At 40.2% G+C, this 20780-nt stretch overlaps 1 protein-coding gene across 1 annotated transcript in view; it reads left to right on the top strand.

The window, feature by feature from the left end:
* LOC136884122 (uncharacterized) overlaps window positions 1-20780 on the top strand; it is a 736079-nt gene that overhangs the window by 609873 nt on the left and 105426 nt on the right. The window contains exon 4 of the mRNA XM_068229796.1: window positions 8524-8703. Within this exon, the coding sequence (XP_068085897.1) occupies window positions 8524-8703 (180 nt within the window). The remainder of the gene's footprint in view (window positions 1-8523; window positions 8704-20780) is intronic.

Below are 20780 nucleotides of genomic sequence, written 5' to 3'. Positions count from 1 at the left end.
TAGAAAAATCAACAATTGAGTCCTGATATAGCATTTATGCTACGCGTCATTGAAAAAATAGCAAAACTTCATTTTCTTTTCTTGAACATTTTAAAGTTATTTTGGAAAAATATAAGATATTGAATGCAAAACATAAAGGCTCGGGACTGAAGACGCTACTACTCTCCGGAACTGCTTGGCCCTCTATGTAACAAAATTAACACGAAGTTGGCGGCTGTTCAATCAATTTCCTTTTATCCGCTCGGCGAAAAAGTCATGAACCATCTCAAATATAATTAAATATAGACGGGAAATATTATTTTACGTACATCGATATAGCTTTCCGGAGAATGGACAGATGGACAGAAAATTTACTTGAAAGATATTTTTGTCTAGCTTCAGTGCAGCCAATCATCTCTTTGCATAATAAGCTTTGATATTTAAATAGCAAACAAAACTTTCGACACATGCAACTTTTAAGTTTAACTTGTGAAGGGACATGGCTGAAAGATGAAGTGTGTTAGGAAATTGAACAGGATAATGTTCTACTTCATCATAGCATTATGTGGTATCAGTAGTAATATGTTGAAAAATGTTCAGAGCCTGGTGGAATATGATATTAAGAATGTGCATAAAAATTCTCCGTTCGAAAAATTAAAATTCTCACTTGTATCCAAAGAATAACCTAATAAATCCTTTACAATATGAAAACTAATTTTGTGGAAACTCGATAGTTCCATTTTTCCCTAGTTTTCCGTTGTCGTCTTTAGAAGTCTTTCACTGTAGTTGGAACACGACAACACTCACAATTTTCTTTAGTTTAAGAATACTTTGGGATGAAAAGTAGAATATATGAAACTCGACTGAAAAACCTGATCTCTGGAACATCCTAGATCTATACTTTTTCTAGCTGTCAAGTTTGAACTCGTTGAAGCGTTCAAAAGTCATTCAGCTGGTTTAATTTGAGTTTCAGTTTCCTGTCATTTATTTGTATATTACTGATTTGGTTTCCTAAGTGCATCCATTCATTTGTGTTTCAGCTCATTTTAACATCTCAGTAAACTCAAACCGTAATGTAGAATTCTCATGTTTACTTCAAACTTCTTGCAATTATGTAGACAGTACTGGTCCCTAATGTTCAAGTCCAAGTAATAAGGCGGGCACACGTGTCCAGTGGCTTAGCCACAATGGCTACTCCAACTTCAAAGCTAGTGGCTGGGCATACGGTAGTTCACTGAATTGTCAGTAGATGGTGTTAATGTTGCCAAGTGAAACAAAATTTCAATTTCACCTTGTTGAATGAGAGGCATTATATCCAAAGAGAATCAAACATACGAAATTTCTACCTCATCCGAATCTATGTAAAATGGAAATATAAATGGGGCGCAAATTTCACTGGACACTGGGCACTGATTTAAACATAAGATTGAATTTATGTTTTATTACAAATAAAAAAAATTCTCACAATTATATTTTATGTTCAAACTATTTTCCGTCTGCGTGAATACATGTTTCAAGTCTTTTTTTTTTTTTTTTTTGCTAGTTGTTTTACGTCGCACCGACACAGATAGGTCTTACGGCGACGATGGGACAGGAAAGGGCTAGGAGTTGGAAGGAAGCGGCGGTGGCCTTAATTAAGGTACAGCCCCAGCATTTGCCTGGTGTGAAAATGGGAAACCACGGAAAACCATTTTCAGGGCTGCCGACAGTGGGGTTCGAACCTACTATCTTCCGAATACTGGATACTGGCCGCACTTAAGCGACTGCAGCTCTCGAGGTCGGTTCAAGTCTTTTTTGAACACTGTTACATACTCTATAGCATAGTGTGCTATCACTGTACAAATCATGAAATATGCCGCGTATGTAGTCTTTTATTACAGCTTTTTTAGAATAAACAAAGTCCTTGACGGCACCCCATAGAAAAACATCTATGGACTTGATATCTAATGAACGTGGAGGCATGTCAGTGCCTGCCATTCGACCACAGATGGCAGTGGCAAAATGTGGCAGTGCCCCATCGTGTTAAAAGTAAAGTTCTTAAAAGTTTTCTGCACATATCATAAGTCCTGGTACCACGTAATTCTACGACGACGACGACGAACCCGGTCTTTCATCGGCACTGAGGCGGAGCCTCAGGGCCGAGAAGTTTATGGCTTGTCGACCGATACCGGTCTTGAATGCCCTATCTTGAGTTTATTCCCTGACTGAATGGTTTATTGGGTTTCGGGTTAGAGACGGAGTTGGTGGTATCATGGCTGACCAGTGTGTGGCCTAGCGCAGTGCGCTGTCTAATTCAGGATAACCTTGGGTCTTTTGTGCTTGAAGCCCTCGGTTTCGTAGTTGCCGAGTGATGTGATGAGGGGTTTACCCGCATGGGGTATCTTCTTGTAGAATTTTTCAGCCATGCTCCGCCTTCTATCCCTGAGGGTTGCAATGTGGCATTCTTCATGAATGTCGACATTGCGCACATACCAATCAGCACCCGTGATAAGGCGAAGTGCCCGATTTTGGACAGCCTGCACCCTATCCAAGTGCCAATCGGCGGCAAAGCCCCATATAGGACAGGCATATTCCAGTAACGGTCGCACAAGTGTAGTGTACAGTAGGAGTTTGTTTCCTGAGGATAGGCTGTTTTCAGCTTTTAATAGTGGGAATAATTTAGAGACCCTGCTATGGGCCATGGCCGAGATTTGTGATATATGCTGCCGAAAGGTCAATCCTCCGTCCAGGGTTCACGTAATTCTGAAGCATATCCAAATACTTATCCCCTGTCACCAACTTGACAAAGCGTAATCATCGCCATTTGATAGTAACAAATTAACGGGTTAAAAACTTTCTACTGTACTACATCTTGCTTTTACTTTCATTTTCTTTTAACCAACTGTCCAGCGACTTTTGCGCCACTGTGCACATTCACCATCACAACCTGTTAGATGCAATTCCCCGATATCAATGATAAGAGTTCCACCTCGTGCTTATAGGTGGAAGTAGTACCATTGTACACGTCACGATGGTGAAGGTTAATAATTTATTTCACTGAAAGATCGTGATTTCCAATAAAAAGTTGAAATATTGTGTCATCATTGTATTGAATTGTATCTGGTGTCAGTTTCAACCTCCCTGACGTTTCCAGTTTTTTCAGTGTTGTTGTGGAAGGCGAAAGAACTCACAGTTAGGAGTATAGCTCTAACTCATGTCGATAGATTGAACTATGCGCGTCAACATGGCAAAAATTGCACATTCGCTTCTATAAAAGAAAACGTATTTTTCTGATAAAAGTATAAAAATCGTAAACCTAAGATGTTAAATATAAATGGGAGATAACAATATATATCTGGCGCTAGTTTTTGCTGCTAAAACTTTGGTCGTTGTCTGAATATCGCTCTGAAAGGCAGACTAAATAGGTATTTTATGTATATAGATTAGTAGAGCTATCAATTAGTCTGGTTACTAAGTGTGATCTAAAATAACATTGTGTAAGTCAACAGAAATCCTCGTGATTCGTATATAGTATTAACATAAAAGAGCAAGGTATACGGGGAATCCCAAATTATCAGATTTCAAATTTATGACACGCTGTTTCTGCCCTTTCTGGTGTTTGGTTCTGAAACCTTGAGGATATCAAGGTAGCACGATAGCAGTAATGTGGTCTTATAACCGAAATATGTGCAATAGTTTCTAGTAAGACTAGCAAAGGTAATGTTGGAGATCGGGTGGCTTATGCAAGTGTCACTCTGCATAAGAAGAGGATTCAGCTGGCGTCGAAAGTAACATACTATGCTCAAAACATGGATGCATAAGAAGTCAAAATTTTACTTTGAATCCAGAGGAGAAAATGACAAGAAGAGATTATGATGATGTTGATGATGATGATGATGATGCTTGTTGTTTAAAAAGGCCTAACATCTAGGTCATCGGCTTCCAGTGGTACGAAATGAGACGAAATGCAATGACAATTTAAAAGTACAAAATTCATCCACTGACGAGAATTCAAAACGTGATGATAAAGAATGAATGGATGAATATGAATTTAAAACTATCAATGGATCCGACCCGCTATGCTTCACCTTCCCAGAAATTATATTACTGACCAAAGGACTGTTTCCTAAGCACAATCCTGAATCGGTGATGCTTGTTGTCTAAAGGGGTTCAAAATCCAGGTCAACGGTCCCTTATAATGGTACTTATCGCTAGCAAAGTGGAACCATGGTATTTCTCAAGTTGCGGTACTAATCAAAAGTAGCGTAAACTCACGGTATTCCAAACATTATGGTACTACTCACTAGTATTGTACGTCACACAGGTGACGCAGACTTATGGTGTTTCTCACATAATGACGCCATTCGTTGGTGGCGCAAACCCATGGTGCACCTCGCATACAGTAGGTGGACTTTTCACAGGGATTCATACTATCCCGTGGTGTTCCTCACATAGTGGGTACTAATCACAGGTACTGGAAACCCACCCACTGTTGCTACTAATCGCAAACCTATTGTGTATCTAACGTATTAGCACAACTCGCAAGTGAAGGCAACCCATGGCGTTCCTCGCGTGATGGTACTAATTATAAGTAGTCTCATGGTTCTAATCAATCATACCTTGGTCGCCCCTTTTAGTCGCCCCTTACGACAGGCAGGAGATACCGTGGGTGTATTCTTCGTCTGAGTCCCCCACCCAAGGGGGTTAAGAAGAAATGGAATGTGGAAACATAGTAAGTAATTTGAAAATTATTGCGGGAAGGATCAGATAGCTGAGAGGCAGTTAGATGGAGACAAAGTAGGTTATGTAACATTGTTGGAAGGAAATATTTTTTGTGATCTGAAGCCATCTCTTTTCTGTTTTGAATCAGTTTATTTATAACTGTTGGGTACTTCAGTCCGACGAAACTAATTTTGAATAATTACATTTATAATCTATCTGAAAAAGAAAACATATAGTTAGAGATTTATCCTTACTTTTTCAGGTTACAGAGTTATACCTGATTTTTTCGGGTATAATTCTCTAACCGTATATTTTCTGTTCCAATAGTTTATAAATTCAAAATTATTTTCGGCGAACTGAATAACGTAACATTTATTCTTTTTAAATGAAAGGAAAGACAAGAAATGGAATGTATGCTTAGTTCACACTCTGGTTTAAAATTACGAAATAAGAAAGCGGACAGGAATTTGTCTTTAAATTGGTTAACTTTGTATGTATAACCGTGTGAGTAGGCTAAGTACTAGTAAGCTGCATTTGGGAGATAGTGGATTAGAATTCCAAAGAATTAGAAACCACTGACAGATGTAAACTGTACCTTAACTAAGACCACGGTCGTTTCCTTCCCAGTCCTAGCATTTTCCTATCTCAGTACCGCCATAAAACGAAAGTGAGGCAGTGCGACGTAAACCAAACAGCAAGTAGGCTATATATGAATACGGATTTGACACAGATGTGGATGATACAGGTGTTGATTCGTATAGGGAACCTGAAATATTTATCCCGAATCAGTAAATTTATAATACCAATATAAATTGTCCGTTATTGGACATTATAAATTTTTCAGCTAACTCATTCCTGGTTGCCAGCGTTTCGTCCTAGTGTGCTAAGTTGGGCTCATCAGTTGTTACCTAGCACACCCACCAAGAAGCATGGCTACTGCTTACCGTGGAGGCCACTGCGTAGGCTACTTGTTGCCACCGGCAGTGCCAATGCACTATGAGAGACTTTGTCTCATTACTAAAAATTGATGCATGCTTGGCCATCAGATGATCTACAACCTATGATTTTTTGTCCTGTCTCGATTGTTTCCCGATTATACTCAAATCTCTCCAACTCGATTGTGATTGGCATTAGGAAAAGGGGCTGTCTTTATAATGAAAGCTTTCCATCTCTATTGTGAATGGCAGTTGCCAATTGAGCTTGCCGTTATGGTAGAAACGCCCGAACTCGACTGTGATTGGCAGTAGGAAATGAGGCCAGCCATTATCCTCAAAACGTCTTCAATGCCTACCTTACATCGGAATCAACCCATGGCGTCCTTCCTGTTTAGTTTCTCGGATAGCGCTAAGAAAATTGCAATTTAATATAATCTTACTCACAGCCTTTGCAGTAATTTACAAAGAAATATGTATAGTCTACAATGTAGAATACCGTAGCGAAGCACAGGTAGGCTACATTTTCTAGTACTCAATAAACACAGACATGATATAGGCCTTTTGGGCTTATGCCGTGTGAAGAAAATAAGGTGAAATTCTTTACGTTTCGCAGAGAACTTTGCTCTGGAGAAAACCTCGACTGTTCACGAGGAAGACCTCCTAGAATGAAAGTTTGAATTTAGACGTTAATGAGAGAAGTGTAAGTGGTACGTTCATTCGTCACCAGATGGCTCACCGAACGCAGTACAGCGCTACTATTCGAAGCGGAAACTGACGGCACCATCAGAATCACTCTGGGAGGGGGACCACATAACAGGTGCACACACATTCTGAAAATATGACACTGACACAAGCCTGGAATGAAACATCTGGTGATAAGGAACGTACGAATTTCGAAAACACCGAAAAGGATAACAATAGTGAGGGGACAGGAAAGAGAACTACCTACGTAAATCTTTAATGGCTGGCAACCACGATATTGATATTGTTAGGATTTCTATGTATTTCCACAGCTTCCCGTATAATCCTGGACCTGTAGCGTCTAGTGTGGGGTAAGAGCTCGAGCATCTTGGAACACGACATGATGACCTGAGGATACGGCGTGCTCAGCTACTGCTGATTTTTCTGGCTAGTTGATACGAGTATTTTGTTCGTGTTCCTTGATATGAGTAGCAATGGACCGGCATGTTTGGCCAATGTATACCTTGTCGCAAGTACAGGGAATTTTGTATACCCCAGGATGTTAAAGTGGGGACAAATTGTCCTTGGTTTTACCAAGACTGTGAGCAATTTTAGCGACAGTGCCAAACACGGTTTTGTTATTGTGTTTGCGGAGGACCTTGACATTTCGATCTCTGATGTTATGAATGTAAGGCAGGTTGGCAGTTCCCTTCACTTATTATTTCTGTGAGCTTTCCTTAGTCGTCCCTCTAGGATGCAGGGTTCTATCGTTGTAACCATTACCCTTGAACGTGACTTTGAGTGTGTCCATCTCGTCCTGGATATTTGATGGCTCACAAATTCGTATCGCCCTCCTGGTGAGTGTCGTGAGAATGCCTTGTTTTTTGTCCTGCATGGTGGTGAGAATCTGCATGAAGATAGCGATTTGTGTGGGTAGGCTTACGATAGATGGTATGTCCTAACGAGCCGTCCGGTTTCTTTCTTACTAGAGCATCCGAGAAGGAAGGCATCCGTGCGACCCATCTCCATAGTGCATTTAATTGAAGGATGTTGCTGATTTAGGTGGTTTAGAAACAGATAATCTCAGGACCTTCTCTCTTCGTATACGAACTGGCTATGGGAAGGCTTTCACCCATAGTACCTATTTTCTTTGTTGAGCATGGATTTTCCGGCGTTGTACGTCTCTGAAACAGTATTTCTTCATACGAACTATTTTAGTTACTCTAATTTTGATGGGTCGATTCGGCTCAGTATTTGGTTACTTTTATACTCTTCTTTGTACCACTCAATAAACATTGTTTTCTCTGGTAAATATATACTCAGATTTTGATAGCAAAATTAATGGTTACGGTATTCTGAGTTTAGTTTAATAAATTAAGTATTTAAAGCTAATTTTCTAGCTTTCTTCTCAGCAATCTTCGATGGACGTACATTTATAGAAAAATATGTCATGTGAATAATACTACATGGTCAATGAATGACACAACCTAATTTTGTGATTGTGGATTTTTGATTTGTATTTTGCGATTCATTTGATTGACCTTCCAATCTAATTTAAAATAATTACGGTATATCCTATAGCCTCCGTGGATCAAGTGGCAGTGCGTCGGCCTCTCACCGGTGGGTTCCATGGTTCAAATCCCGGTCGCTCCATGTGAGATTTGTGCTGAACAAAGCGGAGGCGGGACAGGTTGTTCTCCGGGTACTCCGGTTTTCCCTGCCATCTTTCATTCCAGCAACACTCTCCATTACCATCTCATTTCATCTATCATTCATTAATCATTGCCCCAGAGGAGTGCGACAGGCTTCCGCAGTCGGCACAGTTCCTATCTTGGCCGCTAGATGGGGACTTCATTCTTTCTATTCCTCACCCGGTAGAATGGCTGGAAACAGGCTGTGGATTTTCATTTGCACGGTATATGCGGAAATAAATTGTATGAAGTGAACTATGTTCTCTGTTTCGAAAAAGCATAAAGGATAAGCATAACTTTTTGACATCTTTGAAGGACGTTTACACTTAGTTTAGCACTGTTATTTGTAAAATGCAAAGTATACAAATAGCATTTGTCTTATTGTTCAATACATATGATAAACTTTGGTCTGTGGGTTCGAATGTGAACTGAATCCTGCCCAATTGCCCATAAAATCTTCTAGAATAGAAATGTGAAATGAAATTATGTTGCAGTTTTCTAAGCCCTTTCTAAATTATTGTAACGTTCTGTTTCAGATTAAAAGAGGTTTCCGTGCACACCACGATTAGAAATGGTGTCTTTGACATAACAGCAACCAAGTTACTCGATCAGGACGATCTTTCCAGTCCGACTATCCTGGACTGCGACTTACGTATCCCCGAAGCGAACTACGTAGTTCGCAAGAGCTACGTCTATTACAAAGGTAAACAGAAAAGGTAACTTCAGGGAACACATCTATTTAACAGTAGTTGTCACTATTGGACCTAACTTGTAATATTGTGTAGTGCTTGTGTATATAGAACCTTAGAATATTGGAATAATACTTTCGTAGATAATGTTCTCCTGTTGCAAAGTTTCTGAAACATATTTTTTTAAATTTATTTGGAAGCGCCTTCAAGACAATGCACGATTCTGGAGGAAACATGTACAGGATCTTAATCCATTCAAGTCACAATAAATGGCCACATTTTTTACTGTGGAATCAGATTTAATTTATCCACCAGTAGTTTGAGCGTACCTCTCACACACAACATAAATATGCATACAATAAAAACGAATGCAGATAATTCAGTCAAATTTCTCATTCATGCTATTGAAGGTTATGAATGACCTATTATTCATCCAGTGAGTGACTACTGGCTGTGGTACAAATATTCCATCTGAAATAATTTAAAAAAAAGAGCGGATCAGTGTACTCTGAAAACATCGGAATTTCGGACGGTAGGCCGACTATACATTTTTCGTAATTATTTCCAAAACACCGCTGTATGAATATATGTCAGTATTATTGCCCTTTTTTCTCTCTCCATTTTCCAACCACTACGATTCTTTTGCGTCACGAACGCGTGCGTTTGGAAGAACCTGGCGTAACAGTGTCCCTCTCACTTTCTTTAATATTCTGCTCACTTCAGTAAATTTCACTGTTGCTATCACTATCCTCGAACACGGATTAATTTTACAAAACGTCATTATTGCCATAATCGCCATGTAAAACAAGCGCTTTCAATCTCTCGTCGACATTACCGCGAAAGCAGTTCTACTGCACAATGAATACTGGATACCGATAAAAATAAACTGATATTCAGCAATTCCAGTGTCACACAGAAATACAGACAGCATTGTTTACCAACGGTACATGCCTCTAGTTCCCTACTGTGTTCATTGGTAGAAGTTATATTGCAAAGGGAATCTAATTTACGAAGAAACGCGAGGCAATGCGTTATTGAGAGCTAAGCTCCCCATTTGATTCATGCGCCAAAACAGAGCGAGCGACCACACCTCGTCATAGGACGCGAATGGGTTAATGGTTACCATCGCTTTTATTCTTCTTTAGCAGAACAAAATCTGCATAATTTTGAAAAATTATATAAATGTAACACTTAGCTCTTGATTTCAAAAGCCTCTATGAACCTTTGTACACTTGTTGGATCAGTGTGACGAGTGGTACATTCCTCCGAAAACGATAGCCATTTAAAGTCTGGTTCAATTCAAGCTACAGTACCTCGTACCATTAGGAACCGATGACCAAGCTGTTAGGCCGTGGAGTGGAAAGGGTGAGTTTACATGCTCTGGAAAAGGAGACGTACATTGCACAGCTGTGATGGAGCATGGTTGCCAAAAGTTAAAACCAACCTTCCCCCTCCAATCCCCTGTAGGTGGGGTCGTTAGAACAACACACACGGTATCCCCTGCCTGTCGTAAGAGGTGACTAAAAGGGCCCCAGTGGTTCTGAAATTTGGAGCGTGGGTTGGCGACCACGGCGCCATTAGCCCTGACATTGCTTCCACTTATTTTGCCAGGCTCCTCACTTTCATCTATACTCTCCGACCTCCCTTGCTCAACTCTTGTTCTTTTCCAACCCGGACGGTGTTAGAGCACACGAGGCGTACGGAGTCTTTCATTTTCCTGGCCTGTGTGGCTCTTGGATTTCTTTTTCTTTGGCCGATACCTTCATTTTTCGAAGTGTAGGATCCCTTCCATATTGTCCCTTCTTATTAGTGTTATATAGAGGATGGTCGCCTAGTTGTAGGCTACTTCCTCTTAAAACAATAACTACCACCACCACTCCCCCTCCACCTCTTTTCCCGTAGCACCGGAATGATGACCATGCTCCATATTCAATACTGTCGCTTTTCTCGTACTGACAGGTCCATTTTACACGTATTCCAGCGATGTACAGTACCTCATCTTTCAACACGAACCCAGACATGTGCCTATCATATCCCCCTTCTGCCAGGATATTTCTTACATAAAGTAGCTTCATTCGTTTCCTCGCGGTCGGGCTGAGTGACTCAGACCGTTGAGGCGCTGGCCCTCTGACCCCAACTTGGCAGGTTCGATCCTGCTCAGTCCAGTGGTATTTGAAGGTGCTCAAATACGTCTGCTTCGTGTCGGTAGATTTACTGGCACGGAAAATAACTCATGCAGGACTAAATTCCGGCACCTCGGCGTCTCAGTAAACCGCAAAAGAAATGGTGGGACGTAAAGCCAACGACATTATTATTATTATTATTATTATTATTATTATTATTATTATTATTATTATTATTATTATTATACTCCCTATTCTTCCCTAATCTTCCATTCTCTGTTCCTTCTATCGAATTTACGCGATTTTTTCGTTATTTACATCGTTCATTATATAAATATGTAATCTTTGGTTATGGAGCCAAGCTCTGCATTCGTGAGATGCGTGAGTTCGAACCCCACCCTCGGCTGTCCTGAGACTGGTTTTCTGTGATTTCCCACTTTTACATCCAGGCAAATGACGGAACCGTTCCAATTCGTATGCTACGGCTGATTCCATCCACCTCCTTACCCTAGTTCATTCCCCAACATTCATTTAATCTTGATTAGCTCCTCGAGTGAGGTATCAGAAAGGAAAGGCATTCTTCCGTAACAAAAATGGGCATATAAAATCACATCACGTCATCTCGACCCCGTATCAAGAAACGGGGGCTAAAGGATAGCTTTACATTAGTTCATTAGCCTTGTACTGTATTTTTGAATGTATTCACATACTCTGTAAATGTTTGTGTAGTTCTCATTTTTGTTAATTTTTGTAACTATTGGACATACAATATTAATTAAGGGCCTACTTGTGGAGAGGAACAAACTTCTGGGCAACTTTCGGACTGTCGTCTATGCCCAGATTCATGTACATGGTTGAAACTGGCACTGGCTGGAAACAATGCAAAGTTTGTTTGTATGTAATGGCTAATCTAAGGAACTACTGGACCGATTCTAAAAATTATTTCACTAATAGAAAGATACATTATCCCTGAGTGCTATAAGCTATATTTTATTTTCAAAACAATTCGAGGGGGGAGGGCGAAGTGGGGAGATGTAAAAATACTAGGCTAATGTAGGCAAAATACTGGATTTGTCGTACAAGGGCGAGACAAAGCTCAATTTACTCCACTTGAGAAAAAGAAAAAAACTCGGTAAGCCCTGGGCCCGAAAACAATGTTTTAATGCCCTAAAACCAACAGTTACGGAGATATTGGCACCACACTACCCCTGGTCTAGGAATCGGATAAATTAATGAACTGCCGTAACCATGGCAACGTCAGCTCTAGGATTCTACAGCAGCGAAATTATTTACAATATGTCACAAAAACCTAACATGTTACAGGCATGAAAATTGGTATTTGGAATTCCCCTTTAAAATAAAAGAACAGAAATGTTCGTTTTTAGAAAATCCACTTAAGGTGGGCGGGGGCGGGGGTTGGGGGCGGGTGGGGGGTAAAAAGAAGTGAGGAAGGAGTTGAATTATTTATATGAGGATACATATATCTCAGAAAATGAAGATGTTACAGACGTTAAAATTGGTATTTGGAATCTCCTTTAAAAATTAACACACCCTTTCTGGAAAACCCACTTAAGGGGGTGAAAAGAATAAAAAAGCGGGTGAATTTTTAAAATGAGTATCTTCTTCTTCTACCTCTTTATCCACACCTGTGGGGTTGTGGGTGCTAACTGTGTCTCACATCTGGATTTGACCCTGTTTTACGGCTCGATGCCCTTCCTGACGGCAACCATATGTATAGGGATGTAATCACTATTCCAAGTTCGTGTTGTGGTTGGTAATGTGGTGTGTTGAGTGAATATGAAGAGCAGAATGTTGGCACAAACACAAACAATCTGTTCCCGGGCCAGAATAATTAATCACACGCGATTGAAAACCCCGACCTAGCCCGGAATCGAAGCCGGAACCCTGTGAACCGAAGACCTCAACGATGACCACTCAGCCCAGGAGTGGGGCAGTTTTTATAATGAGTATATCTACATTATATCTCATAAGCGTAACATGTTACAGACGTGAAAATTGGTATTTGTAGTCTCCTTTAAAACATAAAGAAACGTACCTTTCTTTTCTTCTTCGGAAAATCAACTTAAGCTTGAGATCGAAAATAAATGAAGAAGGAGTTGAATTCTCTTTATGAGGATACTTATATCTCAAAAACTAAGATTTTTTTTTGCTAGGGGCTTTACGTCGCACCGACACAGATAGGTCTTATGGCGACGATGGGATAGGAAAGGCCTAGGAGTTGGAAGGAAGCGGCCATGGCCTTAATTATGGTACAGCCCCAGCATTTGCCTGGTGTGAAAATGGGAAACCACGGAAAACCATTTTCAAGGCTGCCGATAGCGGGATTCGAACCTACTATTTCCCGGATGCAAGCTCACAGCCACGCGCCTCTACGCGTACGGCCAACTCGCCCGGTAAACTAAGATGTTACTGACGTGAAATTTGGTATTTCGAATCTCCTTTAGAAATAAATGGTTTTTTCGACATAAAAGAGGACTCTTTCTCACACGTAGAGTTCCATGTCCCGTGTTCCAGATTTAGGTCTGCTTGTAGCCTGGTCATCTTAGCCCCAAAAGGCAATGCCACAAACGTGGTTTACACAGAGGTTCTGGGGTAAATGAAATTCAGTTTTTCGGTAAGTTTTTATACACCAGGGATTTACAGACAATGCCTTAGTGCAGTACCGAGGAACAAGTATTTTTTGTCAAATTACGAAATCCTCGCGAGCGAAATTGTGGGTAACAGCTAGCATTGTATATATAGTGCAGATATTTTCGTGAAATAAGTTACTTGATTTCTTCTTTTTCATTTTTATGTAAGTTCTTCCATGTGTTATACTTCATATGCAAATTTTTCAAGTGCTTCATTTATAACTATGTACGATTAATTTGTTCATGTATACTTTTCATATTCAGTACATATAATCAGTATCTCTTTGTTGTATATATTGGTACCTCTGACACGAAATAATAATAATAATAATAATAATAATAATAATAATAATAATAATAATAATAATAATAATAATAATAATAATAATAATAATAATAATAAGGACCTTCCTAATTCGGCGCGGTGGTCTTTCTAATTCTCAATAAGTACAGTGGATAAACTAGCTAAAGAAATGTCAGTGTTCATAAAATATCAACAAGAAATCGACATGCAGGGATTAAGTATTTGCCTGTGTAGCCCTATATCAGTATATTATGAATCAAGTAATTACAGACAGACCGAATCACACACACGTACAAACACCACTTTCAAAATGGGTACCTACCATATTAACATTCGGTATGCGAGATGTGGACCGAGAAATCCCCAGATTGCTTATCCGGGACTATGTGTAAAAAAAATTAATAAAAATAAAATCGTAGTCTAGGCTGTCACTATGGTAACGGCCGCAGGGTTTTCAGTGTTTCATAGACTTACTTATTAAATTGTTTTCACTGGTCTGAGTGCCGCAGACGATTGAGGCGTTGGCCCCCTGTCCCCAACTTGGCAGGTTCGATCCTGCTCAGTCCGGTGGTATTTGAAGGTGCTCAAATACGTCTGCTTCGTGACGGTAGATTTACTGGCACGTAAAAGAACTCCTGCGGGGCTAAATTGCGGCACCTCGGCGTCTCCAAAAACCGAAAAAGTAGTTAGTGGGACGTAAAGCAGTTAACCTCCAGCTGAGCGCGCGAGTCAACACAGCGCCATCTTATAACAGAGTACGTGTGTGATGTCACATATTTAAGAAAATTTTGCCTAATATTGAAGCGTTACTTCATGAGAACTACGTTTCATATTTTCATTCTTTTTTATTTTTTTTGGAAACAGGTAGCCTTCTATTTTGTCTGTCAATTGAGATATTAAACATGATCGTAAGAGAAATACTCTCAGTGATATACGCGTTTTACCCAAAGGTAAATAGTAGGTTCGAACCCCACTGTCGGCAGCCCTGAAGATGGTTTTCCGTGGTTTCCCATTTTCACACCAGGCAAATGCTGGGGCTGTACCTTAATTAAGGCCACGGCCGCTTCCTTTCCATTCGTAGCCCTTCCTTGTCCCATCTTTGCCATAAGACATATCTGTGTCGGTGCGACGTAAAGCAACTTGAAAAAAAGAAAAAAAAAAGAAAGTCTTTCCATGTAGCCGTTGTCGAGGGAAGTAACACTACGTTATATAAAGATATATGTAAATTTCTGTCCTACACTGACATGGACATGTTTTTGGACGTAGAATTCAAGAAAGCGAGTAGAGATTCCTTGGTTGTCCCCTCTAAGCCGCCTTTTTGACAAGTGGTACAAATAAATCATCATTTCACTCCACCCACAGGGGAGATAAATGAGTTCTGATGAATCGAGAGAAGTATGAACTTTAGTATCTTGATCTACTGTCCAACAATATGGCAGCTGATAAGCACACAACATTCGCATGTCCTGTCGCCAGATATCACTATCTATCAAGGTTTACGTCCAACAAAATGGTCGCTGATTTAGCTCACAATTTTGTGGCCATAAATGTTCGCAAAATACGTATTATCAAATACACTATAGAGACTACGTGCCCCTTTGCGAGATATCGCAAGACATTGATTGCCAGCGCACCTAGCGGGACGGCCTTGAAACTGAGTGTAGTAGTGCACTATACACTATGAATTATGCCGAAAGCGTCCGGTTCCAAGTCATCTTTAATTAAAAAGTAGTTACAGGAGTTTCAAAATTTCACATCGGATGGTAAAATGATATTCTGTGACGTTTGCAGCAAAGAGGTGAATGAAATTTGTTTTATATTTACCCCTAACGAGTCATTATCAATTTAGCAAAATAAACTTAGTTTTTAATTGATGCCTATTAAAATAATTAAAATTGAAGCTGCTCCTAAATATTTTATAACCTGTTTGAGAGTCTATTTTGGGCCGATAAAGTAATATTTAAGTATCTAAAAATCCGAATTCTAGTTGTCACTATTGCGTGTTCCTGTGGTGTTTGGAAGTGTATTGTGTTGTCTGACTATGAAGAGAAACGTGTTGGAACAAACACAAATACCCAGTACCCGGTCCAGAAGAATTAATTAGACGCGATTAAAATCCCCTATCTATCCGGGGATTGAATTCAGGACCTTCTGAACCAAGGCCTTCACGCTGACCATTCAGTCAAGAATTCGGAGAAAACGAAATCATTATTGAGTTGTATTATTTCTATCAACTTTAACATGCAACTTTTGTAGTTTCAATCTTGCCGCCTGATGTTTAACGTCGGGCCGCCAGATTTACTACGCGAGAATACGGAAGTGTCCAGTATTGTCTATAGTGTATTTGGTATTATGAGAAAAATTCTGCTCCTTCCCTTGACGTTACCGTGTTTAAGTGGCTTTGGTGTGATCTAGAGGAAACGCCAGTCAAAGAGAGTGGAAACTCATTTGAAACCCGGCGCCATTTGTACCTACTGTATATAAGGTGAAGCGAAATTCGCGCACTCGGGCGTCGCAGCGCGACTCCTCACATGCCAGCAAAAAAAAAAAAAAAAAAAAATGTCTCTCACAAAAGATCGCCCCGCGAGTATATCCGACAGAAAAAAGAACGTTGAAGAGTGGCAGTCTGGCAATACTGTAACCACATATAGGGTAACTATCTCTGTTAGCACGTATTAGCCGTGCTGTAGAGTTGGTGCAGTGGATAGAGTTTTGGGTTAGCATGCAGGAGGTCGAGGGTTCGATCCTGGGTTGAGTCACACTTTTCTATTTGCTAATTTCCATCGGACATTACATACCGTAATACAGTAAGACACCGTTTATTAGGTCACATGTATCCAAGATTTACAAAATTTAATAACGCTGAACACGTTGTAACGCATCTAGTAGATGAAGTGGTGCGAATAAATTCACGCCAACGACGTGACAAGGGCGTCTTTCAAAGCTGACCAATGAAAAAAAAATGTTCTTCCGTTTATAGGATCGTAGTATGTAAGTGCAAATGGTTTCTAAGGGACCCACTGCAGTCGCTGTTGACGATTAAGATGCCAGATACCATACCACCTGGACTACATCTACGAAATAAAAAACATATGCCTCATGCATGCTAACCCAAAACTCTATCCACTGCGCTACCTGTACAGCACGACTAATACGTGCTGACAGATGTAGTTACCCTACATGTGGTTACAGTGTTGCCAGATTGCCACACTTCAACGACCTTTTTCTCCCGGATGTACTCGCAGGACGAACTTTTGTGAGAGGCAATTTTTTTTATTGCTGGCATGTGAGGAGTCGCGTTGCGACGCCCGTGTGCGCGAATTTCGCTTCACCCTGTATATAAGGCCGAGTTCTGTCACACGATAATAAAGGAAGGAAGAAGACGACGAAGAATTAGTATAGGCAGATGACGAACACTAGTTGCCCATTTGCCACGGTATGTGTGGTCTTCCCACGCAAAATTGATGACACTAATTCTAGATAGGTACCAAGCCCAAAAACAAATGCCTAGATATAGAACACCGCCTTATTTAAGCGTCACTCCTTTATATTTATTCTTAATCACCAAAGTTATTGAAATATTTGTAATGTTATAAAATGAGTGTCTCCTTTCCATGAATTGAAATTCCTGTCATCAGAATACGTTAGAGAGAGAGAGAGAGAGAGTGAAGTGGGTGTATTTAGTTTATTACATCTCTAGAATACCATGGAGGATATTGTACTGCATGTCTCATCTATTTCTCAATAAATCGTTACTATAGCAACCTACCATTCCATTCTTGAACAGTTCTTATATTTGTTTCACCTCCACTCTAGTTAATTAAACACATAGCTTTCCAGGAATTAATTCAAGCTAGAAAATAAAAGCCTTTTAAATGCCAGCAGTAGTTTACAGCTCAGTCTTTAGAAATTTGAACTCTTTCATCTCGCACCTGATTCAGCTATTGAGATACGATTAATTGTAACAAGATCTTGTTTAAACAATAACTACGCTCGAGAGTTTAAGATCTTAGAAATCTTCCAAAGAAGGTAGAAACTGTGACCTTCGAATGACAAAATTTGGCTTAAAAAGTAATAAATATTACCCGAAAATTGATTATGTATGGCTCTCCCTAATTTAAAAATCCCATGTTATTATCATTATTATTAATATTATTATTCGAATAACCATTTTGAGGGTACGATAAATCAAATTTGGTTACTTTTCTTTGCATTTAACTTCCTTCGTTTCCAAACTTCTTACATATTCTATGAATGTTGTTTTTTTTCCTCTTGAGTCCATTCTCTTCCAGTTGTTAATTTCTTTCTCTCCTAAATCCTCCCCTTCGTGTTACTTCTCACAAACGTGTTCTGTTTTCTATCGTATCTAGTATAATTCCAGCGTTTTTAATATCCTTTTCAATTTCAATGAACCACGTTGGCTTGGATTTGTAACTGTTCAATAAGTTGAACATTTCTTTTACTTGGTTTATTGTTATTCATTCTATAAACGCGTCCAAAAAACTGGAGACTTCTTTTCCTCGTTACAGTTGTCGGCTCTTCAACTGGTTAAATATAGCTCTCTATTTTATCGTAGTCTAAATTTGGCATGGTTGTTTCATATCGATCTCAGTATTTTTCCCAAAATTCTTCTTTCAGCGTTTTCTAATACTTTAAGGCAGGGCCTCTCAAACGCCCAAAATCTCACGCGTGCAGATCTAGGCGCAAGACCTCCGTGCACTGTGCATCGGTGACGCTCGGCATGACTCGGATAAACGCTTCGTTTCTGGGCTACTCGGCTAAGCTCGGCTCTACTCGGCTATACTCGGTTCAACTCAGCGCGGATTTGGAGGGCTACGGCGCAAGTGGGGCAGAGGGAGACAGGCGGAGCGTACGAGACAGGCGTGAGGAAAAAGAGAGTAAGCGCTATTGCTCCAAATCGAAGTGTGGGGTGTCTGCACTCTGGGCAACCAAGCCAAGTCGTCTTTTGCACCGTGCACAGTGCATGCACCGTGGTGCATGCACCATGAGAGGCCCTGCTTTAAGGTTCCCCAATTCTTGTAAGTTTAAGAGTTTCTGCTGCATATAAAATTTAGGGCCGGACCACTGTTTGATAATGTCTTTATTTCAAGTTCCAGGATAGAGATCTCTTACTGTAACTTATATATATATATATTCATATGAAGCATACTTTCCATTTTGTTTACACTTATAGCTACCTTTGCTTTTGTGTTGTTAACTATCCATTCGTCCACCTCTGTGGTGTAGTGGTTAGTGTGATTTGCTGCCACCCCCGGAGGCCCGGGTTCGAATCCCGGCTCTGCCACGAAATTTGAAAAGTAGTACGCGGGCTGGAACGGGGTCACTCAGCCTCGGGAGGTCAACTGAGTAGAGGTGGGTTCGATTCCCACCTCAGCCATCCTCGAAGTGGTTTTCCGTGGTTTGCCACTTCTCCTCCAAGCAAATGCCGGGATGGTACCTAACTTAAGGCCATGGCCGCTTCCTTTTCTCTTCCTTGTCTATCCGCTCCAATCTTCCCATCCCCCACCAAGGCCTCTGTTCAACATAGCAGGTGAGCCGCCTGGGTGAGGAACTGGTCCTCCTCCCCAGTTTTATCACCGACCCAAAGTCTGAAGCTCCAGGACACTGCCCTTGAGGCGGTAGAGGTGGGATCCTTCGCTGAGTCCGAGGGAAAAACCAACCCTAGAGGGTAAGCAGATTAAGAGGAAGAAGAACTATCCATTCTCCCAGGTATTTTAAGCAATCTGTCCGAGATTTTATATTATTGTTAGTTGTGATATTTTGAGGGGCATTAATGATGTTTGTCATCAACTTAGGTTTTTCAAATGATATTTGAAATCCTATTTTGCCCGCTTGTTTCTGTAATTCTCGTATATGTTCTTGAGCATTATGTAATGAGACTGTAATTAACGTCATGTTAGCTGCGAAAGCTAAATTTTCTATAATTATTTTATTTGGATTTCTTCCTAGTTGAACAGCTTTAGTATTGATGGCTTTCCTCCATTCTCGAACTACCTTTCCTAATGCACAATTGAAGATTAGAAGTGACAAACCATCTCCCTGTTGTACACCTGATCTTATTTCAAATGGTTCTGAGAGTTCTCCCCAGCATTTTACTTTGGATGTTGTGTTTGTTAATGTCGCTTTAATTGAAACCGACTTTCAACCTATTAGGTCGTGTTACGTAACAGGTGTACAACAGGGAGATGGTTTGTCACTTCTAATCTTCAATTGTGCATTAGGGAAGGTAGTTCGAGAATGGAGGAAAGCCATCAATACTAAATCTGTTCAGCTAGTAGTAGTACCAGACCTGTAGCACTTGGAAGTAGGGTACCCCCCTGGACAAAAGAAAAAAAAGGAGTTACACCGGCAGAAATGTCAACAATACTGGGCAAAGATCAAAGCCTACTAGTTGAATAAGCGTGCTCCAAATCAGGCCCATTGGAACCAAAAAGAAAAGAAGAAAAAATTACCTTGATCATCATATCATGAATAAAGGAATTAAATCGAACTGATCCAGCATTATCTGCCTGTTGGTACATTCAGTTTCATCAATAGCTTTAACGAATTGACCTGATACTGAGAGACAGCCACTCCTCTCTCCATGTCGTCTCTGCAAATTTAAGGGACCACTTCCATACTCCTTCAACTGATATCACTTTCTCTCCAAGAACCCTCCTGTGAGTACTGATAAGTTTGTGCTTTTCCCCTTAGGAAACAACTGTCACTGTGTGAATGTTGAGTTTTACCAACTTGTGCACCTTTACGCAACCTATTGGCGTAACTAAAAACTTTTGGATTTATAATTTGGAGTACCTTTGTTTTTCGGCAATAAAGTTGGGAAATTAACTTTCTTACATGAATGAGTAACAAAAAGTGTTGATCTGTTGAACATACGTATTGTTTGTAAAAATTAGTTCAGAATTTGCTATTCGACATGATTTATGAAGGATTAAGTTGATTACTCAAAGTTGGACACTGCGACAAGTAACCAGTCCAATCAAGTACAAGATAAAATAGTTAAAA

Source organism: Anabrus simplex, chromosome 12 (assembly GCF_040414725.1).
Source record: "Anabrus simplex isolate iqAnaSimp1 chromosome 12, ASM4041472v1, whole genome shotgun sequence".
Taxonomy (NCBI): Eukaryota; Metazoa; Arthropoda; class Insecta; order Orthoptera; family Tettigoniidae; genus Anabrus; species Anabrus simplex.
Note: the sequence above shows the minus strand (reverse complement) of the source record. Positions and strands in the feature narration are given on the sequence as shown.